This window comes from Cucumis melo, chromosome 1 (assembly GCF_025177605.1).
Source record: "Cucumis melo cultivar AY chromosome 1, USDA_Cmelo_AY_1.0, whole genome shotgun sequence".
Taxonomy (NCBI): Eukaryota; Viridiplantae; Streptophyta; class Magnoliopsida; order Cucurbitales; family Cucurbitaceae; genus Cucumis; species Cucumis melo.
Genome location: NC_066857.1, coordinates 31,551,084 through 31,578,364, shown reverse-complemented (window position 1 = coordinate 31,578,364; position 27,281 = coordinate 31,551,084). Strand labels below are relative to the sequence as shown.

At 37.2% G+C, this 27,281-nt stretch overlaps 1 protein-coding gene and 1 long non-coding RNA gene across 2 annotated transcripts; one reads left to right on the top strand and one right to left on the bottom strand.

The window, feature by feature from the left end:
• The first annotated feature begins 476 nt into the window (after positions 1 to 476).
• Positions 477 to 3,060, top strand: LOC127150063 (uncharacterized). The gene is made up of 3 exons (XR_007821998.1): positions 477 to 934; positions 2,230 to 2,353; positions 2,885 to 3,060. It is a non-coding gene; the product is annotated as an uncharacterized LOC127150063 (long non-coding RNA).
• A 2,959-nt stretch (positions 3,061 to 6,019) lies between these two features.
• On the bottom strand, positions 6,020 to 26,372 carry LOC103492702 (E3 ubiquitin-protein ligase SP1). The gene is made up of 11 exons (XM_008453177.3): positions 25,939 to 26,372; positions 25,721 to 25,773; positions 23,063 to 23,184; positions 22,892 to 22,987; positions 22,620 to 22,757; positions 22,470 to 22,535; positions 8,421 to 8,533; positions 8,196 to 8,306; positions 7,850 to 7,893; positions 7,664 to 7,772; positions 6,020 to 6,857 (listed from the first exon to the last, which is right to left on the bottom strand). The coding sequence occupies exons 1-11, from the start codon at positions 26,010 to 26,012 to the stop codon at positions 6,755 to 6,757; spliced, it is 1,029 nt and encodes a 342-aa protein (XP_008451399.1). The 5' UTR covers positions 26,013 to 26,372; the 3' UTR covers positions 6,020 to 6,754.
• Positions 26,373 to 27,281: the final 909 nt, after the last annotated feature.

Below are 27,281 nucleotides of genomic sequence, written 5' to 3'. Positions count from 1 at the left end.
TCTCGCACCACGGATAGCAAATGTTCCACCATAAACGTTCGCGCACGGGTGGTTTCCAAACATCTAGGCCACCCCAACTTCGCTCCACCATGCACGACTGAGGATAACTACAGAACTTCTTGGTCCACTCAAACGCATAGCCATTCCAGACGCCGACCACACAAACACTAAAAAACCCAAACTCACAACCATTTTGCTGGTATGTCTCTTCTCCTTTATGAACTTCAAGTTTGTTACATTGATGGACTGGTTTAGTTTTTGTATTAAATACCTAATAGCTCAACTTAAGCCTTAGGAAATTTACTATTTGTTTTAATTTACGGTTTGTTTGGCTTATGGGTGATGCTTGTTTCAAACTTCTATGGTAGAAATGATACAGATCTACATTTGACTAATTTGGTCCCTTGTTGCCTGGACATCTTAAAGTTGATTTTGGTGATGTAGTTGCCCTTTAGAAAATCTTTAAAGGCTAGGAGAATATATTATTCAAAGACATCGTCACCCTTGTGTTTGCAATTTATGTGTCAAGAAATCTGTTACTAAAAGAATCATAAAAAAATCATCTTGTTTGTGTATTTCCACTATAAAATAGCCCTATATATTTGTTTATTGCTTCGCAATAGGGATTTATATACTTGGCATCTGGTTTAACTTATTACTTGCCATTCTTATGGAATGTAGAGCACCGTGACTGAATAGCTGGGTTTTTGTTTGAGCCTATTCAAGGAGAGGCAGGGGTATGTATGATTGGACATAAATCTTTTTACACTAATGATGGTTGATTTTCTTTTTATACCCATTGTTTGGGTTATAATGAGTTTATTTCTACTTTTGATCCATCCTTATTGGACTTCAATGAAATTGCAAGTTTGTTTGCACAAACGAGTTTCTATATCCAGATTGATGGCAATTTGAGAGAGTCTGCCACTGCAATGTTGGTATTTTTCTTTTACATGTTCTCCTTTTACAAAATTTCAAATTGTAATGTTGCAAGAGAACAACTTTCACTTGTTGGTGATATTTCCATAGTTCAAGTTATGTACTTTTTCTTGTGTATAAAAGTGAAGGTAGAAAACATGATTATTGAAAATGTTCTTTTTTAATCTTGTCTTATGTTCTTCTTTTCCACTTTTGTGGTATGAATTTTTCTTCAAATTCACACAATAATGTTCATTGCAGATTAGGTAGATTTTATTTTCTCATCATTGCCACATTCTATTAGTCAAGAATATCACGTTCTATTGCTATGTGGTAATATTTACTTAAGTTATTAATGGTCATAAGTGGAATATAAAGTTTCATATTGATTTAAAAGAATGTACAGAGGTAAATGCATAGTTATGTTCTGTGTAAGTTTAATATCAACTTCATTTTATTTTAACTTGGAATTGGAAGAAGAACTAGAAGGGTTTTGACATAGATGTGAAGAAGTTGGAACAATTGGATTATTTTGATAGTATTACATTTTGTAAAGTATATATTGTGATGGGGTTTGATTACTACTCTGCCCATGTTTTATCCATCTTTTACTTTATTTTTCATGGCAAATAAAGGATGAAATACTAGTCATAAAAGATTTATTTTTAAATTTTTTATTTAATTTTATGGAGATAGAGGGCCTAGAAGGTGTTTGATAAAATGTGTGAATAGAGAAAAAGGTGAAAAATAGTGAAGAACAAGACTTGGTTATTGTCGTTGTGCTCCACACTCTTCAATAGTATCAAATGGTACAGTTTACTTCTTCACAGGGAATTATATTGAATAGTATCAGATGGACGCATGTTTGTACTTGACGTCCTTGTTCGTTGTTGCTCTTTCATATATTACCAGGACTCTTCTTTGTTTAATACCTGTTTTCTTTGAGTAGTTTCAAAGTTTAACTAACTTCTTTTCTGCTTGAATCGATAGTGATGGACGTGTCTAACATAAAAATAGGTCGTTGATAATGTAAGTACTTTCCATATTGTTTAATTTTTTTGTGTTAGACTTTCTTATGATTATTGAATATATGTGGCCCTATCTTGATAAGGTTTATCTGTTTCATCAGCAGTATCCATTCTTAAGTCATTCTATCAACTTTTTTGTTGGTTAACTATGTTAATTCCACCTGTCATGCTGCCACATATTTTATTTGCCCTTTTCTTTACTTTTTTATTTCCCCCTCTTTTTGTAGCTTCTCCATTTCTTATGCATTTGTTTATATTTTTTTTTTGTTTTTTCTTGACACAGATAATATGCAAAACAACAAGAAATATTACCTAATCTATAAATGCAGAGCAAATTCCCAAATTTAAGATCGATTCTATTGAATTTGAAACACTCACACTAGGGTCCTTGCCGCCAACTTTTCAAGGTACTAATGTGATTCAACCCTTCTTAGTTCAATATAAGGCATGGTTGTAGTATAGTAAACCTCTATAAGGCATGTTGAAAATTGGAATCACTTTTTTATTGTGTCCACTTGAGATTATGTTGAAAATGAATAATTGAAAAACAAGCAATGTTGATATTAGTTAGATTCCATCTAAATACCATTGAAAATCTCTAGATTACTCTACAAAGTTCATTCACAGAGAGTATAGCCATTGATGTGATTTAAAGGCATTATTTTTCCTTTTGATCTTTTGATTGTTATGAATTTCAACCTTCGATTCTTAATTATCATTGAAAATCTCTAGATTACTCTACAACCTTCCATTCTGAATACCATTGAAAATCTCTAGATTACTCTACAAAGTTCATTCATTATGGTTGTTGGAGAATAGAAATTGTGATTTTATTTGTGTAGTATGATCAGCTTACTCTTAATAGTTGTTAGTTGATTTCTTTGACTGAATAAGTTTTGAACATACTTTGTTGTTGTGATATTATCTACTTCTTGTAGATTGGCTCTGCTGTTGGTGGTACTTATTTTAGCTCATGAATTGAGGTAGTAGAGGATGCAGAATGCAAGTTTATTTGAAGCCAAGTTTCATTCAAGGTCATTGAGTTGGGTTGATAGAAGTAATGTTTTGTATATGACAATATTGAACAAGTATGTAAAGTTTTCAAAATGTTGATACATATATGGTAAAATGTTAGTATATGTTAAAGTTTTGGAATTGTTCTAGTGCATATTTATGTTTGAGTTTTAAAACTATATTTGATGTATATTTATCGTTTATATGTAGTTGAATTCTTGGACCAATGGGAGCATAATATAGGAACAATAATATAAATAAATTACAATTAAAAAAATGGAAAATTTCTTGACGGTTTGTAAATATCATAAACAACGAAATTCTTGATGGTTCCAAAATGTCATTAAAAAGCATACTCTTGACGGCTCCCAAATGTCATGAAAAATAATACTTTTGACGGTTACAAAATGTCATAAACAATCACTTTCTTGACGGTTATTAAATGTCATGAAAAATCATTCTTGACGGTTTTAAAATGTCATGAATATTCGTATTGTTGACGGTTTTTGTCATTCATAGTGACATTCTTGACGGTTCTAAACTGACATTAAAACTTATAATCTTGACGGTTCTAATCTGTCATGAATAATTGAATACTTGACGGTTATAAACTGTCAACGTTAACAATTCTTGACGTTTTTTACAACTGTCAAGAAAATTGCCTTTCTTGACACTGGATTCAACGACGGTTTTAAAACCGTCAAGAATAATCATTCTTGACAGTTTAAAACCGTCAAGAGAGTCAGTTTTTGTAGTAGTGAAAATCCAGTATCGAAATGGATATCTTCGAAAACTATGTTCAGAAGTATATTATTTGAATATTAGTCATCAATATAAATATAAATACTAATAAGACGTATAAATTATTTATATATTTAGAGAATGAAAACAATATATATAACTATTAATTTAAATCATTTTTATAAATTATTTGATTTACATTATGTATTGATATCAACATTTTATCGATAAATTCCTAGAATTAAAAGTATGGGCAATGATATCCTTAAAACATACATATGAAGATCAAAGAAACTATGTGAGAGTGACAAATCACCATCACAATGTCCATTCTATTAGATAGACAAAATATAGATAGAACTTACAAAAGAAAAACGATGTGAACTTCAAGAAACAATTTATTTGAAAGAAGAAAAAACTACTCTTAAAACATGAATCATTTGAGGTATACAAGTGGGAAGTTTTTTGTCACATTGATGAAAAAAATTGAACTTTGGCCCAAAACTAAACCATACTTCTTTGTATCTATTCTCTCAAAAACCTAACTAGGAATCTTGGCAAAAACAATACACCAAGAATGGATCTTTTTCTTAAAAAATTTGATAAATTAAAAAAGTACAAATTGTTCTTTCTCTCTCTCTCAAAGTGCTTTTTACAAACTTTATGTGAGTGAGGATTGGAGGGTAGGAAAAGCATCTAAGAAAGAAAGGTTGAAAGAGATAAATTATTTTGAGCCATCCAAAGTGAGTGGAAGTGTTATGTACCACTTTATGCTACAAACTATTGAAACAAGTCGTGTGAATTCATCTACACCGTTGAACATGAAATGAAGAAAAAAAAAAAAACAAAACAAAAAAAGTACAAAGATTTGTATTCCTTTGCATGATGGTGTAGAAGTTGCTTGAAAGGGAAGTTTAACCATATTTGGTTTCGATATCGGTTTTTTGTTTCTCTTCTTTTTAAAACATCTCTCTCGAATACTCTATGTTTTTTCACTATAGCTAATATGCATTGTTTTCTAATCATATTATGGAAGAAATAAGAAGATGAAGATTCAAACCTACGACTTATAGGAATAAGCACCTAATCGGTATAGTGTAGGACAACACAGTTAATGTGCTTATGTAAAGGTGTTGGAACGTTCCATATAGGGTTCAAGAAAGTTCTTTTTAATGATTTTGGAATGTTAATCTAATGGAAAAGTAAAGTCATGTCATAAAGCACTTTTTTTTCCCTCTACTAGTTGCATATTTTGTAATCTCATCTCTTTCAGAAGACTAGCTTTGTACTTAAAAGCAACTATTTGTAATATCAATGAAAACACTTTTTGTCTTATAATAATAATTTATGCAAATTTAACATTCCACCATTCCAATATTTATAAGATACTCAATTCAAATAGTCACAGTCACTCGACTAAGTGGTGTCTTACCATAACGAAGACAAAGTGGTGTTCTACCATAACAAAGACAGAAGTTCAATCTCCTATCCTACCGCTCTTGAATTACACGAATAAACTTCAAGAAAAAAACCTAAGAATCGTTAACTATTTTATTTAATTTTCCTATTTTTAAATAATACGTACATATATAAAATTTTAAATTTTAAAAATTAAAAATTAAAAATTAAAAATAATTTTTTTAAAAAACCAAACAAAAAAACATTATACCTCTTGTAGAAAGTCTATTAAACACGAAAACAAATAGTGAAAGCAAAAATCGCAATAAAACCGATGGTAAGAAACCAAAGTAATTCATTTTAACTAACATAAAACTATAAACGAAATCACGATAAAACCGACTCCGACCAACCTAAAGTTGTTCCATAATTTGAAGGTGAATCCCACACCCTATTCTTCAACCCTTTTGTCCCGCAATAAACCTGTTCTAGAAAGAGAATGAAAAGTAGGAGAGATAAAAAGGAACAAATCCTTATTGATCTGCCTGTGTCTATCTCACATCTAATTTGATGGGCCTTAGATGCCACCAACCAACCAATGAAGCCTAAAGAAATGTACCTAACATTATGCAATAATAAACACTTTTGACATTATTTCTAATGATATCGTATTGCATCATACTCTCTGTAAAATCATGTAAACAATAATAAACAATGAACAGAAAAATAATATATATTCCCACTTCATTGAAGATTCAACTTCAATATTTAAAATGTTTTTATATTAAAAAAAATACATGAAGTGGATGGCCATCATTATGTGCTAGGTGACAAATATTGACTAAAAGAGAGAACTAAGAAAATGGAAAAGGAAAACCAGGTAAAGACATCCCTTCTGTCTTCTTTGTACACCTCTATAATAATTCAATAATCAACAACATTTTATAAATGAAAATCCTGAGTATTGTGATAGAGACTATAGGTTTGATTACAGATATACAACACAGCAATGAAAAACAAAGTTTATTTGTTTGTTCATGCTGATGCCATGAATCAGCATGCATTTTTGAACTTTGCAAAGTGTACAATTCTAACTATGAAAGCCACAGTAACATAAGAAAACCAAACAAAAAAGATGAACTTCCGCTCTAATTTATATTTTAGTTTCTATGCTCTTGGTAGATATTCTATTTTGGTCCCTAAACTTTCCATCTATCTATTTTAATATCTAAAATACTCTTTTAGGTACTTTTTCAAGATTAAAGCTAAAATTTAAAATAGAGAGATTAAAATAGAAGGATTAAAAGTTTAGGGACCAAAATGAAATAAATATGAAAGCCGAATGAGTTTTTCTTGTTTTTCCTCTGCATGGGTCCATATGAGAATAGTATACTAATATACATAAAGACGGCCAGTTGCATTTACAATTCTACGAAGGAAGTTAGTACAGAGCAATTATGTTTAATTACCTTCTGAAAGAAGCTTTCAACTTCTATTCGGTTGCAAAATATAATTGACTAGTGAGATTCTTGCACCATGTGACAAATGCCTTCGTGAAGATAACGATATGATAGCTTTTCAGATTTTTTAGTTCAGCTCCAAACATATAGAACTGTTCATGAAGGTTAATGAAAATGAGTCCTCAAAGATGCATATCAATGGCGGAAGGTCTTAACTACCAGCTCAATTCGTCGACGACAGAGTGGACAGTTTGTTAAATGTGAACAACATGCTACACAGCAGCACATATGGCCGCACCTGCAATCACAGCCAGTACCCAGTCTTTTAATTAAATTTTATTTAGGATAAGGTAGGACAAAGGCGTATAAGTTCGTTCAAGTCTGATATGTTGAACAGGTTCACTAGATATACACCATTAGGAAAAGAAAACTAAATGCATTCTATAATAAGAACATAAAGGGATCGAGTAGATTCCATTATCCAATAAAGGATAATTTAGTACTTAAAAGATTATCATTTATAAAACGACATAACAAAGAACAAAAGAAGAGAAGAAAGGACTTATGATCATGTTTCCCTAAAATGTCAATGAAAGAAGAGCCAGGAGCGGAAACATAAGCCAAGAGAAAGACGGCCGATTAAAAAATTAAGAGAACTTTTCAGAAAAATAAGTATAGTTTTAAAAAATGGGCTTCCAATATAATAAAGGTAAACCTAGAAGTTGATGGTTTGGTGACATTAATGAGAAAGAGGCACAAGTGTGCTTAGTCATGCTTTCATACAACAGTGGACCCAGTAAAGAAAACGATGTGTATACTTCTAGTGCAATTAAGAGTGGACTTCCACTCTCGCTCTAAAACATCAAAACTATTACACATTGGGATGTATTCTGATTTCATTTTCAAATTCCAATTACCAGTTCCCACCAAAAGGAAACCAATTTTTTCTAAGATATCTTCAAAATTCACTCGCTTCTCAGAATATTGAGGCAGTGTTCCAATAGATGTTGGAACTAGTAAAAAGTATTTAGATACTTTCACTGCATCTATCGTCTCTAAGCATGTAATGTGTGTGTTTTAGGGGAAAGGAGAGAGAATTCTTACGGGACAAAAACAGCATTGTAGTCTCTCTCGAGACATATTACACAAAGATCTGGCATTGTCCGGTCTCTCTTTGTACCATCTGTTCCATTGCTGGCCTTTTCATTTTCCCCTGAAGCAATATAATTTAGTCTCATCCATGTGTATATTTACTTCTAGAGGCTGGCTATCAAAAACTTGGAATTCTACCTTCATTTTCTTGGCTTGATCTTTTGGCAGCTGCAGCGAGGACCCTGTACAATCATAATATTTCTCAGCTAGCTCATAGAAAAATGAAAAATAAATAATAATTATCAATAAAATCATAGGGAAGAAAGGGACAGGAGAGATAATCCATAAGATTGAATGGTATATTACAAGCATCTATAATTTAAAGTTGGTCCTTGGTCGTCTCTTAAAATGACAAAAACTATACAAACTATAAGTGCTTTCTGGATATTACTATTCATCACCTCTGTTTCCATTCTACATTCAAATATCACATATAAAAAGATCAAATGAAACAAATCTTAGCAAGTAAATAAACTAAGCACACCTTTTCTGCAATTCCCAGCGACGCCTTCTCTCCATGAGATAAAGAATGATATGCTTTGTAACCAGATACAAACCAAATATACTCAAACCCATGGAAGCATACTTGTACCACCTGGTAAGTATCCATGTCATAACAAAGCACAGAGAAAGAAACGCCCAGCATATACATAAATTATAAGGAAACAAAGAGATTAAAATATCTATAAGATAAGAGGATATAACCAACCTGGCCCACTTCCCAAGATTGCTTATGAGTTGATCAATGGTTTTTGGGGAGACATAAAATGGTCCTTTGTGTGGACGTTGAATTCTGATGGTACCAATATCATCTTTGGCAGCCTGATTACAATTTCAAGGATCAAACATAAGAATCATAAGTAATTCAAAAAATAACCACGATACTCATGTATTTAAAACAATCTAAGCAGACTCTAAAGAAACCCCTCTATCCCACTAAACAAAGTTCATTACTGCACTTGAGAAACCCCGTATTCTTAATCGACATTCATCAAAGTCAAGTTCAACAGTCTTTGATGTAATAAGATAGTTATAGCAGTTAGTCTGTTATTAGTTCAAACTAATCGGCTGTAAACTGATTGGTTATCCTAACCCCAACTACCTAACCAATTGTAACAAGCTTATAGAGGACAAGAGGCATGAAGGGAAATTCATCACGATTACAAGATGAAAATTGATCTTCAAACTTATAACGGTAAGCGCGATATTGAAACTTTCTTGGATTGGATTAAACATCCTGAAAATTTATACAATTATATGGACACTCCTGATAGAAAGAAGGTGCATTTGGTGGCTTTAAAACTGAGAGGAGGAGCCTCGGCATGGTAGGACCGGCTGGAAATAAATAAACAGAAGTATGACAAACCACCTATCCGTTTGTGGGAGAAGATGAAAAAACTTCTGGAGGCACGTTTTCTACCTCCAAACTATGAACTAACATTATATACCCCGTATCAAAATTGCCGCCAAGGAAGCCGAACAGTAGTAGAGTATATCGAAGAGTTCCATACACTGAGTGCAAGAACCAATCTGAGTGAGAATGAGCAGCATCAGATTATGAGGTTCATTGGTGGGCTACGGTTTGATATTAAGGAAAAAGTAAAGCTGCAACCATTTCGATTTTTGTTTGGAGCCATTTTCTTTGCATAACTGTGGAAGAAATGATGGATACGTGATTGAAAAGTACTACTAGAAAGAATACATGGGAAACAAGTTTTTCCAAGAAACAGTCCCACAGCAATAAAGCAAATGAACAGCCAGCAAAATCAATTGCAGATAAGAGTAGAGTTGTTGATACTCAGGATGCAGCCAAGAGAAAAGAGATTGTAAGCAAGGGGAAGAGTCAGAACAACTGCGCTTGCGCATCTTTGGGAAAGTGTTTTCGATGTGGTCAATCTAGCCATTTATCCAACAATTGTCCTCCAAGGAAGACCATAGCACTAGCTGAGGAAGGAGACAGTTATATAAGCAAAGATGATAAAGAAGAGGAAGCATAATTCATTGAAGCTGATGATGGGGATCGAATTTCTTGCGTTATCCAAAGAGTCCTCATTGCTCCTAAAGAGGAAACGAATCCCTAACGCCACAGTCTATTCAAGATGGGATGCATTATCAATGGAAAAGTTTGTGATGTTATAATTGATAGTGGAAGCAGTTAAAACTTCGTGGCAAGGAAGCTTGTAGCCATTCTGAATTTAAAGACAGATCCACACCCTAATCCATATTAGATAGGAGGGGTGAAGAAGGGAGGAGAAGCTTTAACTAATGAAATCTGCACTGTACCCCTCTCCATTGGAAATAGCTACAAGGATCAGATTGTGCGTGATGTGATCGAAATGGATGTGTGCCACCTACTATTAGGCAGGCCTTGGCAGCATGACACTCGAACCCTACACAGGGGGAGAGAAAATACCAATGAATTTCAATGGATGGGAAAGAAAGTAATTCTAATCCAATTGGCAAAGAAAAATACAGAAGGTACAAGGCAGAAGAATAAGGGGCAGTTTTTCATCACAGTAAGTGGAAAAAAATTGTTGATAGAAAGGGAACAAGATCTTTCGGTACTAGTAATTGCTCACAAATCCCAAGAGAAAGATCATGAAATTATTGAGCCGAGACTAAAGAAATTGTTTGCAGAATTTCCTCATTAAAAAAGGAGCCACAAGGACTGCCACCACTTCGTGACATTCAGCACCAAATTGATCTTATTCCAGGAGCATCATTGCCTAATCTAGTCCACTATAGGATGAGCCCAGATACCAAGTCTTGCATGATCTTATTGAAGACTTGCTAAAGAAGGGTCATATCAAGCCAAGCCTAAGTCCATGCGCTGTACCTGCATTGCTCACACCAAAGAAGGATGGAAGTTGGAGGATGTGTGTGGACAGCAGGGCTATTAATCGAATTACTGTGAAATATCGGTTTTCTATCCCTCGGATTAGAGACCTATTGGACCAGTTAGGCAAGGCTACTATCTTCTCAAAAATTGATTTAAAAAGCGGCTACCATCAAATAAGAATTAGACCAGGGGATGAATGGAAGACAGAATTTAAGATGAATGAAGGGTCATTTGAGTGGTTGGTAATGCCTTTTGGCTTATCCAATGCACCAAGTACCTTTATGAGATTAATGAATCAAGTGCTACACCCATTCTTAAACAGTTTATAGTGGTTTACTTTGATGATATCCTCGTATATAGCAACAACAATGAAGATCATATTCAACACTTAAGGAAATTGTTTCAAATCTTAACTAAAACAGAGTTATATATTAATCCAAAGAAGTGTACATTTCTCACCAAGGAAATTGCCTTTCTTGGGTTTTTGATTAAAGAAGGGAAGATAGGCATGGAACCTAAAAAAGATAGAAGCTATACAATCTTGGCCAGCACCAACCTCCATCAAAGAAGTACCAAGCTTTTCTTGGCTTAACATCTTTTTACAGAAGATTCATCAGAAATTTTAGCTCAATAGTAGCTCCTTTAACTAACTGTTTAAAGAAATGAAACTTTAAGTGGGAACAAGTACAGTAGCAGAGTTTTGAAGAGATTAAAAGAAGACTAGCTTCTAGTCCTATTCTACAATTGCCAAATTTCGCATCACCATTTGAAGTGGTTGTTGATGCTTATGGAAATGGAATTGGAGCTGTATTATCCCAACAAGGCCACCCAATCGAGTATTTTAGTGAGAAACTGAGTGCATCAATGCAGTCTTGGAGCACATACGAACAAGAGCTTTATTCCCTTGTCCGAGCACTCAAACAGTGGGAACACTATCTCCTATGTAAGGAATTTGTACTCCTAACAGATCACTTCTCTTTAAAATATCTCCGGTCACAAAAGAGCATCAACTGGATGCACGCACGATAGATCTCCTTCCTACAGAAATTTGACTTTGTCATCAAGCATGAAAGTGGTAAAGAGAATAAAGTGGCAGATGCCCTATCTAGAAAAAGTTCCTTACTCACTCTCCTATCCATGGAAATCGAAGCATTCAAGCACCTTCCTAACCTATATGAAGAAGATGTTGATTTTTCTGAAATATGGTTTAAATGCAGTAACTATATCAAGGCCAAAGACTTTCATATAATGGAAGATTTTTTATTCAAAGGAGATCAGTTGTGTATCCCACACACATCACTTCGAGAAGCCCTACTAAAAGAAGCTCATTCAAGAGGGTTGGTTGGACACTTTGGGCAAGATAAAACCTTTGAAATAATCTCTAAAAGGTACTATTGGCCTCAGCTAAGAAGGGACTGCAACAACTTTGTTAAGAGATCCCCTAATTGTCAAAGAGCTAAAGGCTCAAGTACAAATGCAGGCCTATACTCACCACTACCCACTCCAACTTCCATTTGGGAAGATTTGTCAATTGATTTCGTGCTTGGACTGCCCAAAACTCAAAGACAACATGACTCAGTCGTGGTTGTGGTCAACAAATTTAGCAAGATGACACACTTTGTAGCTTGCAAAAAGACAAATGACCCATCTACATAGCTAATCTCTTCTTTAGAGAGATAGTTTGACTACATGGAGTACCAAAGACCATTGTTTCTGATCGGGACGTCAAATTTCTAAGCCACTTTTGGAGGACACTATGGAAAAAACTTGACACAACCTTAAAATATAGCAATAGCACATCCACAAACAAATGGCCAAACAGAAGTGAGAAACAGAACCCTAGGCAACTTGATACGTTGTCTCAGTGGATCTAAACTGTAGCAATGGGACTTAGCTCTTGCTCAAACAGAATTCGCCTTCAATAACATGAAAAATAGATCTACCGGCAAATGTCCATTCGAGGTTGTATATACTAAGCAACCAAGTCTCACTTTTGATCTAGCATCACTTCCTACAACCGTGGACACTAACACAGAAGCAGAAAAAATGATAGAGAAAATTGAAAGCCTACATAAAGAAGTCCACAATCACTTGAAAGAAACAACTCAATCCTATAAAAAGGCAGCAGACAAGAAGAGGAGACAAGCTGCCATTACTGAAGGAGATTTAGTAACGATTCATCTAAAAAAAATCGATTTCCAGCCGAAACATATAATAACTGAAAGACAGACAATTAGGGTCATTCCGTATCCTAAAGAAGTTTGGACATAACACCCACAAAGTAGAACTACCAGCTGACTTGCACATTTAAGTTTTCAATGTGGCAGACCTAAAACAGTACTATGCTCCAGATGATTTCAACCTAGCCAGCTAAGTTACTCGGGTCGAGTTCTATCCTAGGGGGTGGAATGATGTAATAAGATAGTTATAGTAGTTAGTCTGTTATTAGTTCAAACTAATCAGCTGTAAACTAATTAGTTATCCTAACCCCAACTACCTAACCAACTGTAACAAACTGATTGTAACTACCCACTACAATTCACAATAAATAACCATTCTCTAGCCAAGAAAGAGCAGAGAATTCATTTTTGAGAAATTACCAATTTTGATTCACATCAGTCTTCCTATTAAGAGAAGAGGAACCAGTGATTTGGAGAATTAATTTTTCTTATTATTGAAAAGTCCAATCTGATAGTAAATATAAAATACAAGGAAAGAGCATCTAACTATCTAAGGTAACAATTATTTTAACATAGTAAACAATTTCATTGATGTATGAAATTACAAAAGAGTGGAGGAGAGAAGCCTCAAACCAAAGGAGTTACAGAAGACATCTCCAGTTGATCAAAAGAGAATCGAAATTACAAGAATGGAATAATTTAGACAATATACACCGAAGATAACATGCTCTACAAAAAGGTTGAAGTGTTGTGCTTGTCATTGAAGATATAGGCTATAGCTATTTCATTCAACCAAACAGACCACAGAAAGGCTCAGTTGAGTTGCATCCAAACGAGGCTCTTTCTATCTTTGAATGGATGACCCTTGATCATAAGAGATAGAAAGCTAGTGATATTCAGTGGAAAAACCACAGACCAATTTGAAGTGTAGAGAATGTGGTTCCAAAATCTGTTAAGAGAATAGGCAAGAGATGAATAGGGGCCTTTTGTGTCTCGTTCCTTCTTAAGTGTGCACCAGTTGGGGTGATTGCCAAAGATGGTAATGACGTTGCAGCTGGTCATTTGTAACTTGTAAGAACACCCTTGTGTGGTAGCTCTCATAAAAAGAATTTAGTCTTTTTTGGGTATTGGGCTTTGGAAGGAACAACAAAAACGTTGTTGATGTTAGTGATATATAATTAATTTTGTCTTCACCCACAAGTTTAAGCTTTTACGTTGAGTTAGTGATTTAAGATGATATCAAAACAGGTGGTCCAAGGAGGTCCTATGTTCAAGCACCTGCATTATTGGTTCCTCCCCAATAAAAATTGATTTCCACTTGTTGGGTCTCAAGCCCACAAGTAAGGGGGAATTCTAATGATATATAATTAAATTTGCCTTCACCCACAAGCTTAAGCTCTTGGGTTGAGTTGCTGATTTAAGACTTGATGATGTTGTGTTTGAGGGAAATCAAAGATTTTGTAGAGTAGATCCCTAATGGTTCATGAGTAATACCATTTGTCATCCGTTTGTTGAGGCTTTGTTAGAATAAGAACCCACTCACAAATTTCCAACTCATTGACATTCCTGCAAACCTTAGGGCCCGACCACCCCATGCCGCCTACTAAAGATTAAAAATTGTTGCCTCCTTGGCAAAGGAGTGAGCAAATAAATTGAGATAAGTCGTGTTTAAAGAACGGGAGCTCACTTAGAATCAAGCCAAAATGAGACCGAATTTCTATTACCAAGAGTCACCACAACATGTTGATCCACCCGTGGTTGAAGGATAAAAATGGCCTTGCATGGGCCTTTGGAAATGGATAGAGTGGGAGTCAGCTTTCATATCACATTTGGAGAAGCCAAATTTGGCACCAATGACCCTGCACAAGCACGTTTTCCCATCCCGTATCTCCAAATCCATTTGGAAAGGAGAACCCTATTCCTCAACTTTGGAGTAGTAATCCCCAACCCACCAAAAAAGGGAGGAGAGGTAACTTTATCCCAACTGACAAGGTGAATATTTCAAATCCTCCAAAAATGGAATGAGTTCGCAATGACTACCACAATCAAGAGGCCAGCCCCTCACGTAAATTGCAAATTGCTTTAAATGGCATCAATGAGCCATCCTCTTCCCCTTTCCAAAGAAAAGCTTGCTTTTCAATCAAAAGCTAATAAGCCTCGCCGCCGGTTTATATGAAATCCTTGCTAAAGTTCTTTGCGAGCAGCTGAAGAGGGTCCTCCGATCAATAATTTTTTAAAACCAATTGGCCTTTGTGGAGGGCAGACAAATTCTTGATGTTTCTATTGAAAGCAATTAACAACAACCCAAGACTTACGTAGAAACCCGAGAACCGGGAGAAAAACCACAATACTTTAGTTTTTATTATTTTTCTTATGAACTGAATACAATAGGTACAAAGGGAGAATAAATAGAGTACAATAGGAATAAGAAAGGAAAAGATCAGGAAATATTTAGGAAATATTTAGGAAATAAAATCTTATATATTATTCTTTCCAAAAGTACTCTAGGGCAAAACCCTACTAACTCTAACACTCCCCCTCAAGTTGGGACGTAAATATCAATGAGTCTCAACTTGCTAACGCAAAGGTCGAAGTGTGGTCTGAGAAGCCCCTTGGTAAGAACATCAGCAATCTGTTGGCTTGACAAAATGTACGGAATGCATATGCTTCCACTGTCAAGTCTTTCTTTGATGAAATGCCGATCAATCTCAACGTGTTTAGTTCTATCATGTTGAACTGGATTGTTAGCAATACTAATAGCGGCTTTGTTATCACAAAAAAGCTTCAATGGTGTCTCACATTCCTGATGAAGATCTGACAAGACTTTCTGGAGCCAAATTTCCTCACATATTCCCAGACTCATAGCTCTGTATTCAGCCTCAGCACTGCTGCTGGCCACAACACTTTGCTTCTTACTCCTCCAAGTTACAAGATTGCCCCAAACAAAGGTACAATAACCGGACGTAGACTTTCTGTCAATAACAGATCTTGCCCAATCTGAGTCAGTATATGCCTCAATGGTCTTTCTATTTGTTTTTCTAAACATCAACCCTTTACCAGGTGTATTTTTCAAGTATCTCAGGATTCTGTTAACAGCTTCCATATGTTTCTCATAGGAAACCTGCATAAACTGGCTGACAACACTCACAACAAAGGAAATATCAGGACGAGTATGGGATAAGTAAATTAATTTACCTACAAGGCACTGATATTGTTCTTTATCAACTGGAACTTGATCATCAGAGTTTCCTAGTTTACAGTTGAATTCAATAGGAGTATCAGCAGGACGACATCCCAACATACTTGTCTCGGTTAGCAAATCAAGGGTGTATTTTCTCTGAGACACGGAAATACCTTCTTTAGATCTGGCCACCTCCATTCCAAGGAAATATTTCAGATTTCCCAAATCTTTGATTTCAAATTCATTACCCATTCTCTGCTTTAGTAGACTGATTTCTGTTTGATCATCTTCAGTCAAAACAATGTCATCCACATAAACTATTAGAATAGCAATCTTCCCTGTCTTGGAAGCCTTTGTAAATAAAGTATGGTCAGAGTGCCCTTGACTGTACCCTTGGGACTTGACAAAGGTAGTGAATCTATCAAACCATGCTCTCGGAGACTGTTTCAGACCATAAAGGGATTTTTAGAGTTTACACACATGCTGACCAAATTGGGCTTCAAATCCTGGTGGGGGGGGCTCATGTAGACTTCCTCCACAAGGTCTCCATTCAAAAAGGCATTCTTAACATCCAACTGATATAGAGGCCAATCTTTGTTCACAGCAACAGATAGCAGGACTCTAACAGTATTCAATTTAGCAACTGGAGAAAAAGTTTCTGAATAGTCAATACCATAGGTTTGAGTGAATCCCTTTGCAACTAACCTTGCCTTGTGTCTATCAAGTGTACCATCTGCTTTGTATTTGAGAGAGAATACCTATTTGCATCCTACAGTTTTATGTCCCTTGGGTAGAACACAGATCTCCCAAGTTCTATTCTTTTCAAGAGCCTTCATCTCTTCCATAACAGCATTCTTCCATTCAGGACACTCTAGAGCAGTGTAGATATTTTTCGGTATTATGGTAGAGTCAAGGCTTGCTGTAAACGCTCTAAACTGTGGAGAGAGATTATCATAGGAAGCATAGTTGCAAATGGGATGTTTAGTGCATGATCTGGTACCTTTTCTCAATGCAATTGGAATGTCAAGAGAGGGATCATACTCATCAAGTTTCCTTGTATGACTCTGTTCAGCTTCATCGTTACTGGTTTCTATTCTAACCTCAGTCTCATCCTCACGATTCTTTTCTTCCATATTTTCAAGAATAGCAACATCAGACTTGTCATTCTCACTCATCGTATTATTAGTACAAGGTTTAGTAGGGTTTTCCATACCTTGGTCTCGAAGAGGTTCGAAATCTTGGACTGGAGCCGGCGGTTGACTAGTAGGGGACCCAACTTCCTTTCTGAGATTCCTCCTGTAATATGTTTTCCAGGGAACTTGGTTTGTGGGTAAGATTATGGGATAAGGATCAATGTCAGACACGGTGATAGGAGTAGATTCAACAAATTCAAAGGTGCGGTTAGACTCTTCACTCACACTCTCCCCCTGAAGATGGCTAACGGGAAAGTAGGGTCGGTTTTCACAGAAAGTAACGTCCATAGTGACAAACTATTTCCTAGACGACGGGTTAAAACATTTATAACCGCATTGGTAAAGGGGATACCCAACAAACACACATGCCTGAGCCCGAGGGGTAAATTTGGTTTGATTAGGGCCGAAATTATGGACATAAGCGGTGCACCCAAACACACGAAGAGGAACCTCAGAAACAAGACGAGTAGAGGGGTAAGACTCCTTGAGACAATCTAAGGGAGTCTGAAGGTGGAGGATACGAGAAGGCATTCTATTGATTAAGTGAGCGGCTGTAAGAATAGCATCTCCCCACAGGTATGATGGAAGGGAAGTGGAAAGCATAAGTCAACGGGCTACTTCCACAAGGTGACGGTTTTTTCGTTCGGCCACTCCATTTTGTTGAGGAGTGTAGGCACACGAGGTTTGGTGAACAATTCCCTTGGAGGCTAGAAATTCACTAAGGTTATGATTTTGGAATTCCCGACCATTATCACTTCAAAGAATTGCAATTTTTGTATGAAATTGTGTTTTGATAGTATGATAGAAGTTTTGGAAAATGGATGGAACCTTGGATTTATCTGTGATAAGGTAGACCCAGGTAAGACGGGTATGGTCATCAATGAAAGTTACAAACCACCGCTTTCCCGAGGAGGTGGTGACCTTGGAAGGACCCCAAACGTCACTATGGATGAGGGTAAACGGTTGTGTAGGTTTATATGGTTGTGAGAGAAAAGAGACTCAATGTTGTTTAGCCCGGATACACACATCACAAGATAGAGAAGAGACATCAAGTTTAGAAAAAAGGTGGGAAAATAAATATTGCATATATGTAAAGTTTGGGTGGCCCAGTCGAAATGCCACAACATACAGTCTTGTTCAGAAGTGCTAAAGTAGGATGACAGTAAACTAACCCTAGACAAACTACTACATGAGGTATCATCATCAAGGATGTAAAGTCCCCTGCTATGTCGGGCAGTACCAATCGTCCTCCCCGAGCTCATGTCCTGAAAATAAATTGATTCAGGTAAGAAGATAGCTTTACAATGCAACTCACGAGTGATCTTGCTTATAGATAACAAATTGTAAGACAGTTTAGGGACATGCAAAACATTCTGGAGAGCAAAACCGTCAAAGGGAACTATTTTTCCTTTGCCAGCGATCGGAGCTAGAGAACCATCGGCTATTCGGATTTTTTCATTACCGGCACACGGGGCATATGATATAAAGTGATCTGAAGAACCTGTCAAGTGATCTGTAGCCCCCGAGTCTAAGATCCAGGGATTCTTCCCATCAACGCTAATAAGCCCAAAGGACTGAGGCATACCTGACTGAGCAATGGCACCCAGAGTCGGAGTCTTGATCTGGCTTACAGTAGGATCAGTTGATTGAGAAGTGCTAGCAGGGGTAGTCTCACTAATGTAGGCACGTCCTGAGTTCTGTTTCTCGTTGGAGGACCGTTTCTTACCTCCTGGGGGACGACCGTGAAGTTTCCAACACTGATCCTTGGTGTGCCATTGTTTCTTGCAGTGCTCACACATAGGAATTGACTTCCCATTATTCTTGTCACTGTCATGATTTGAGGACCGGGCGCTAAAGGCAGCGGAGTCAATGGTAGGGGTAGTCAATACACCTATGGCATTAGTGCGATCCTCTTCTAGGCGGACTTCAAAACAAACTTCCATTAGGGAGGAAAGTGGTCTTTGTCCGAGTATACGACCACAAACATTATTAAATTTAGGATTAAGTCCTGCAAGGAAGTCATAAACACGGTCAGCCTCTTCAAGTTTAGCATATTGTGTACTGTCATTTGGTGTGCCCCAAACTGTCTCTATGCACAAGTCCATCTCTTGCCAGAGGAGAGAGAGCTTGTTAAAATAGGTAGTTACGTCCAGGGTCTTGTTTGCAATTAAGGACCTGTTTTCGCAGTATATATAACCGAGAGGCATTCTGTCGTTTCGAGTAAAGGGTCTGAGTTGTATCCCACAAATCTTTTGTTGTGGCTGCATATAGTAGAGGCTTGCCGATCGGTGGTTCCATACTATTAATCAGCATGGACCGAATAAGTGAGTCCTCTCCTTTCCAGAGTTGTTCCAAGGCGTCTCCTGGTGAAGGACGTACAGTCTCTCCAGTTAAGAAGCCAAACTGGTGTCGACCTTCGAGGAACATCTTTATTGATTGGGACCAAGAAAAATAATTTTGACTATTTAATTTTTCTCCTGAAAAATTCCCTGTAGACGAACCCAAAGAGCTACTTATATAATTTGACGGTAAATTAGGGAACGAAGTTACCGGGTTCTTGGAATACATCGACAACTCGGTTGGTTTGGAATGCGTCGAAGATTCGCCCGCTTCAATGTCTGATCTGTTCTGGGATTGATCAATTCAGTTACCAGAAAACGGCGGTTGCTGTAAAGAGTCAACGTACAGCGGATGCTTACTGTACAGATTTGGCAGATTTACGGTTGAAGGTTGCTGTCCGGAGCTCATAGGCGGCGCGTGAGGATGCGGATGGCCGGAGAGGTTTGACGGTTGGACATCTGACGGCGCGTAGAAGGGAACGGGCTGGGCGGTGACGTGAAACGGCGGCGACGCGTGGGCCCACGCGCCAGACACGGGCGGCACGTGCATCACCTTCTGGTCAGACGACGGCGCGTACGGCTGCAGAACCACTCCCATTGGGTAGATCGGTGGGGTTCTGAAGCAGTTTCTCCATGGCGGCGTCGGCGGCAGTGACAGGTTCAGTTTCGATCTAGGTTTCTCCTAGGTTATTTTCTAGGGTTTCGTTATTGCTTTGCTCTGATAGCATATGGAAACCAAGTAACAACAACCCGAGACTTACGTGGAAACCCGAGAACCGGGAGAAAAACCACGATACTTTAGTTTTTATTATTTTTCTTATGAACTGAATACAATAGGTACAAAGGGAGAATAAATAGAGTACAATAGGAGAGTACAATAGGAATAAGAAAGGAAAAGATATAGGAAATATTTAGGAAATAAAATCTTATATATTATTCTTTCTAAAAGTACTCTAGGGCAAAACCCTACTAACTCTAACAGTTTCTTTGATCACCAATGAGCTTATTGACAAATGGAAGAGGAAGAAAAATAGAGGCATCATTGTCAGGTTTGACACTGATAAAGCATTTGATATTGTTGATTGGTCTTTTCTTGACAAAGTTCTTGGTGCAAAAGACTTTGGGGGATTCGTTGGAGGAAGTGGACATAGAGTGTATCTCTGCAACAAAATATTCAGTTATTATCAATAGTAGACTTCATTAAAAATTCAAGCTACTAGAGGTATAGGACAAGGTGATCAATTTGGTGGACTTGTGTCTAGAGCCAATCTGGGAAGGAAAATTAAAGGCTTCAAGGTGGGGCAAGACACCTTTTCTATTAGCCAACAACAATTTGCAGATGATATTGTTCTCTACATTTTCAACGAGGAATCTATAAAGAACCTGTTTGACACCATCAAGATCTTTGAGACATGCTCTAGACTTTCCATCAACCTCCACAAATCAGAAATTCTGGCTATTGACCTTGAGCAAAGTGAAGTACAGAAGGTAGCTGATTCATATGGATGCACGGTTGGATTGTGGCGAAACTCCCCTAGGCCTTCCTCTAAATGACAAGACAAGGGAATTTTCCTTTTTGGCTTCTTATGTTCTTTTTTTTTTTTTTTGGATAAAATAAACAATTTCATTGAAAGAAAAAGAAAAAATTACAAGGGCAGCAATAGCCAAGCCTCAAGAAAATCACGTTACAAAAAAGGATCCCATCTAAGGTTAATAAGACCCAAGGAGTAATTATAAAACGATTTCAATAATGAAACCCAAAGCGAAACATGATAGCAAACGAGAGACCAAAGATCCTTAGGGGACCCTCTCTACACCTCTAACAATCCTGTTATTCCATTCTCCCCATAAGCCCACAAGATCGCACCAACTAACGAGGGTATAATCCTGGTGAGTCTGTCAAACGTATTTGGTACAACCGTGAATCACCTGCCAATAAAAGAATTTCACCTATCTAGGAATCTTAATCCTCCATAGAGTTGAAAAGACCGACTCACTAGAATGGGAATGCTCCACCAAGGTTTGAAAGAAAGATCTGCAGGAAATAGCCACACACAGGGTTGGGACTCCAAATTTTAACATCCTTTTGGCTTCCTATGTTTGAAAAGATTGAAAGAAGACTCGAGACTTGGTCCAGGTCATACATCTCAAAGGGAGTAGGTTAACTCTTATAAAAGCCACTTTGCATAACCTCCAAACTTATTGTTTGACCCTCCTCAAAATACCAAGCAAAGTGGCACAAGTCATTGAAAAAGTTTACCGGCTTTCTATCAGAGGGAAGAAAGATGGATTGCATACATCTTTGTCAACTGGTGACCAAGTTATAAATCCTATCGGTCTTGGGGGTTGGAGAAGAAGATGGTGCACTACTGGGGTACTAGCCAAGTGGGTTTGGAGGTTTCAAATAGAAAATTCTGCATCGTGGATAAGATAAATAGTGGAACAAACTGAAAACCAAAGTTGATAAACACTTCCTGCCCACAAAGAACCTTGCGATGCTATTTCGTTTTTCCATGGATGAACGTGCTATCTGTAAATTGGGCAATGGGAAGGAAGCCATTGCTTTTTGGCCCAAGGCCCCCAACTCTTGTAGAGTAGGTGTGAACCAAACAACATCAGAATTACAATGCAGGCTTGACTGATTTGACTCTCTCCCTCATTCACCAAAATTAAAACCGTAAGGTCTCATTCTACTAGTTTGAACAGAATGCAATAACATCCATTTACAATTCCCTCTAGTTACTTTGCAGCGCATGTGGGCATGTGAATGTGTGTTCTCTCTCTAGTAGACTCTATTACTAAAGTTGATGTCAAATAACATTCAGTTAGTTATCCACATGTAGACTAGACTTTTCATTGAGAAACTGGGAGCACAGGTGAAGGTGGTAAGTCTTGGACTGATAAATACCATATGTAATTGAAGCATCAAGATACTACGAATCAACATTGTACTCCCATATATTAAATTGTCAGCTTCAGCTAGTTCTTGATTATAGCTTGCACATATGAAAATGATAATGGCATACCTCACCAACAACAGTCAAGGAAGTACCAGTAGGTAGAACACGCTCGATTCGTTTAACTCCAAGCATCTTGAAAGAGAAATTATAAAATCAATTCAATAAGGCCACTGCAAGCACATTATACTAAATGCAACATTTTTTAACAAGACAAACCTTAAGACCTTGGAGATAATCTAAAGTGCCACGCATAAGGGATCTGCCAGATTCTTCAAATACCTCGCTCACTACTGGTAATATAAAATTTGTGGCACTACGAGCTCCCACCACAAACGCACGCCCAGTCCCATCATCCTGATAAAAAGAAAAAGATGGCAACTTGATGGATCATACCGATCATCATACATGAAGGTTGAACTCAATCTATCAACTCTGTACACAGGCTGACCTACACAAAAATGGACTAAAAGAATTAGTATATCTCTCACCAGATACCAAGGAACTTCTTTGCTCATGGAGAGCATCAGTGCAGAATCCTGAATCCATGATCCTGCATCGTTGTGCTTTAGAAAATGTTGTTCTGCCTAAACAAAAACAAGCACACACTTAAGTTAAATATCATGTTGAATGTACTCTACAAGGAAAATAACATCCATTACCGTTTCCTCGACAATTACACCCCTTAAACCACTAAATTCACAATTTATTGGTGTATCAGAGCTAACTCTTCCAGAAATTGCAACGACCAGAGGTAACAAATGTTCTGCCTCAAGCAATTGAGCTGAAACGGAAAGAGGTGTTTCTAAAATAAATAACTCAAGGAGATAATGACAGATACAAAAACAAGAAATAGAAAAAATACCTTTAACAGCTAGACAATAGATGAATATATAATATTAATATTAATATTAACTGTTCTTGGAACCTGCATCTGCACTGAAACCTAGATTTATTGATCTCTTATTTATTATCCTTGTTAGAAATTAGTACTAGCCTTCGTGAGGTTCAAAGCTTAAGAAAGGTAGAAAAGAAAAGAATATAATTTCAAATCTTCCATAGCACGCACACACACACCAAAAGAAGATAATTTCAGATCTTCTGTAGCAGAAAAGGTAAAAGCATGTGCTTACAATCAATGATCTCAAGTGAACAACTCCCCTAACATTCATATGTAGCCTGAGAGCTCATGGTAATACAAAAGACTACCAAACTAACTGTCTGTGGTTGACTTCCCTTTTTTCCTTTAAATGATTGGTGTATCAAGGGGGAGGCCTTCTATTGTGCATGGTCATACCTCACGCCACTAATCCTTAATGCGCTTCACCATCCAAGGCCAACTCTCAGAAGCAACAAGAGTCTTGACTTGCTAAGTTCTCAACTTGAGGATTGACCAAGGCCTTTGAAGTTATCACTAAACATCTCAAACCCTCACCACTCAGACACATCTCACAACCACTTTGACATATCTCACAGTTGCCAATATATACCCAATAGCAACGAGAAGAGGAATGTAAAAAACAATAGAATAAAATTGTATGGGGCTTGTTTAGATTAAATAAAAGGCATCCAGCTAGACAAACTAGAGTCTAAGGCACAATTACAAAAGAAGTTTGAAACTGAAACTCGAAGGAGACATTTGGGCGCCCGTAATGTAATGGGTTTGAGATGTAATGTCATCAAAAACTCATGTTGTGATTAAGCGTTTTGGCCCGATTTATAATACCAAACTCATTTTGTAACCACAGTTTTCAATCCAACCCTCTTTTCCATGTTTTCATGCTTCACGACCTCATTTTCGTTATGCTCTAGATTTTAAAGCATGACAATTCCCAACAGCCCTCTGGTTCCCAGTAATCTTGATTTCATTCTAGCTCCTCAAACAGTCTAAAAAAATGATATTATCGAGGAACCAAACCACCAAGATTCATCCCAACCGTCTAAACACTTTGTTATTATGCTCAGCTCAAAACCCACAAATTTTACACATCCCGCAAGCTACAAGAACTGATCTTTGTCATGAAAAAGCAAATGGAGGAAGAACTCCTCGATCATAGCACTAGAATCCCTATGTCAAGCTAAAAAAAAGCCAAACATCTAGAAAAAAGATTCCTAATGGATCTTCTAAACTCATGTCTCCATGACAAACATGGGAGAGATAGCACGCAACTAATTGAGCCCTCGTCTCCTCTTCCTATCCAACTTAGGATAGACGGATGTGATCCAAATCTTCCCTTGCCTTCCGACAAAGAATACAACAAGACAGGCCAACTAATGGAAACATCTTTCTCGCAAGCCGATCCAAAGTGTAAGGATGACCATTTAAAACTTGTCAGGTAAGGAACTTAACTTCCCTCAAAATCTTGATCCTCTAGAGAGTAGAAAAAACTGACTCATTAATGGTAGCATGGTTCAACGAAGAACAAAAATGATTTACAAAAGAAGCCCTCCGAAGGGCTCATGCTCCACAAGCAAATCCCTTCACCAAACCTAAACACAACTTCACCAATCAAAGTTTTCAAAAGTATGAGTATTTAAAAAAGGTCTCTAGTTCATGTTAGAGTTTAAAAAAATTATAAGAGAAAGCAAACCCTCCAAAAATGGTGTTCGCAAACTCATGGTTCACCTACAACAACAGTTCACACCAAATAGAACAGGAGATAAACCAATGCAAAAGAACAAAACCGACATGAATCCAAATCCTCAATGGCTTCTATACCAAAACATGCCAATATGAAAAAAACAATGACCCAAGTCTCCCCAGGAACAAAATGCAAGGAGTTTACGTTACTATAATCCACCAACCGAACAAAGAATTTACCCTTTCATGCAAAGTTACTTTCCAAAGCCACAATCCAAGAGAAAAATGGCTTCCATAAAGGTTAAACAACCAAAACAGATGAAATGGCACTATGAAGCGGTCGTTGGTTTGGTTTAGTTATTGTCTAGACAACAAATAGAACGACCTCCTAGCCTTTATCATAAGCTCGTGATGAGTACCTTGATCGTTAAATAATTAAATCCTAATGTTTTTATGACTGAAAAAGATCCCTGCCACTCTTAGGAAACATGATTCCAACATGAATATCGTCAACAAAACATGAATAGAAATGAAGAAACGACGGAAAAATCTAAAAGATAGTCGTACAGGGACTAAAATGAGAGACTAGGGCATCATTTTGAAATAACAACCGCAGGGCGGACCCTGAACTTAATAGTACCTTGCACCATAGAATTGATCTCTCTCAAACTATAACTTCGGGAAATAGAAAGCAAACTGAATGATAATTGTATCGATCCTAAAATAGACAATCACGTACCCAATTCCTTCAACTGATTGACCCGCGTGACAGATTTCAGTAACTCCGCATCCCTATAACACCATGAAACAACAGAAGCAAAAAATGTGATGACTATATGCCAAAATTAAGAAGACCGTGAGAACTTGGATGAGCATCTCTAACTTACAAAGGAGTAATCTTTCCAATATGCAAACCCATAGAGCCCAAATTAAAAGTGAAAAAAGTAAAAAGCATACCGGCCACTACTCCTTCCAAGAAGATAAAGAGCAGCTGCACTCAAACAGCAGCTAAGACCTCCCCACGGAAGCATTCTCAACAAGCAATAGCAGATTCCCAATTTCAGATTTCGAAACCTGTAGTCTTCATAATACGTAAAAACAACAGACTGAATTGGCAATTGGGTAGTTGGGAGTAAGAATTCTTGGGTGGATTGTAGAACGAATGAAATCTGGTAAGGAAAATTGGAAGAAATGGGAAGGATTGGAATGAAAAAGGGGGAGAAGGAAGTGATGGAGTGATGAGAACGGAGTAGAGTACAATTCGATTGAGCTTGTTGCTCTTTGGTGCGGCAACTGGGGTGTCAATCGGGCTTTTTTTACTTTGCAGACTCCATTGATGTTGCTGCAGCAAAACGTGTGGATGGCGACGATTAATGAGAGCATCCGATAAAAGTAGATTTGGGTGTAACTTTTAAGCGGTAGTTTGGAGCCATACTCTTTAAGTCCTATGATCCAAACTAATTCGAGGGGTGTCGGGTATGCGATTAGAACAAATAATTGAGGTGGTAATATTTACACAGATGTTTTTGAGAGAGTTGATCATGATCAACTATCAATAAGTAGTCAATAGACCAAAAAAAGAGGTTACAATCCAACTCTTCCAAATTATTTAGGGCCCGTTTGGGGTTAGGGTTGGAACTGTGGGCTTAGGTTAGCCCAACCCTAACCCCCGTTTGGGCCCAAGGTTAAGGAAATCCTAGTTTTAGGGTTTCCTTAACCCGTTTTCGTCTGCCGCTTCCAACACCGATTCGCGTCTTCCCTCGTTTTCGTTAATCCGGTTTCGTCGTTCCCCTCAATCCGTGTTCCATTTTCGCGTTGAAACTGTCTTCAATCTTCTCCTCAACCCTTCTTCATCGAAAATATTTTCGTTTTTCTCTTCTTTCTGTCATCTCCCTCAACGAATCGACTTCGTGTTGTTTCGTTTCGTCTTCTCCCTCAACGAATCGAGGGTTTCTGTTCGTTCTTTGTTGTTCGCTCCATATCGTTTTGTTTCCTCTTCATCCTTTAATCCATTCCTTCCTTTTGTATCGTTTTGTCCATTTGTTTCATCTCCCTCAAAGAATCGACTGCTTGTTGTTTTCTTTCGTCTTCTCCCTCAACGAATCTAGGGTTTATGTTCGTTCTGTGTTGTCCGCTCAATTTTGTTTTTTTTCGTCTTCATCCTTTAATCCATTTCGTTCGTTTTGTCGTCTTTTCCGTCAACCATCCTAACCTGCACTTTCTGTTTCGTCTTCATCCTTTAATGCATTCCACCGTTGCGTTTTCGAGATGAAACCGGATTTTGTTACGCCGAATCTCTC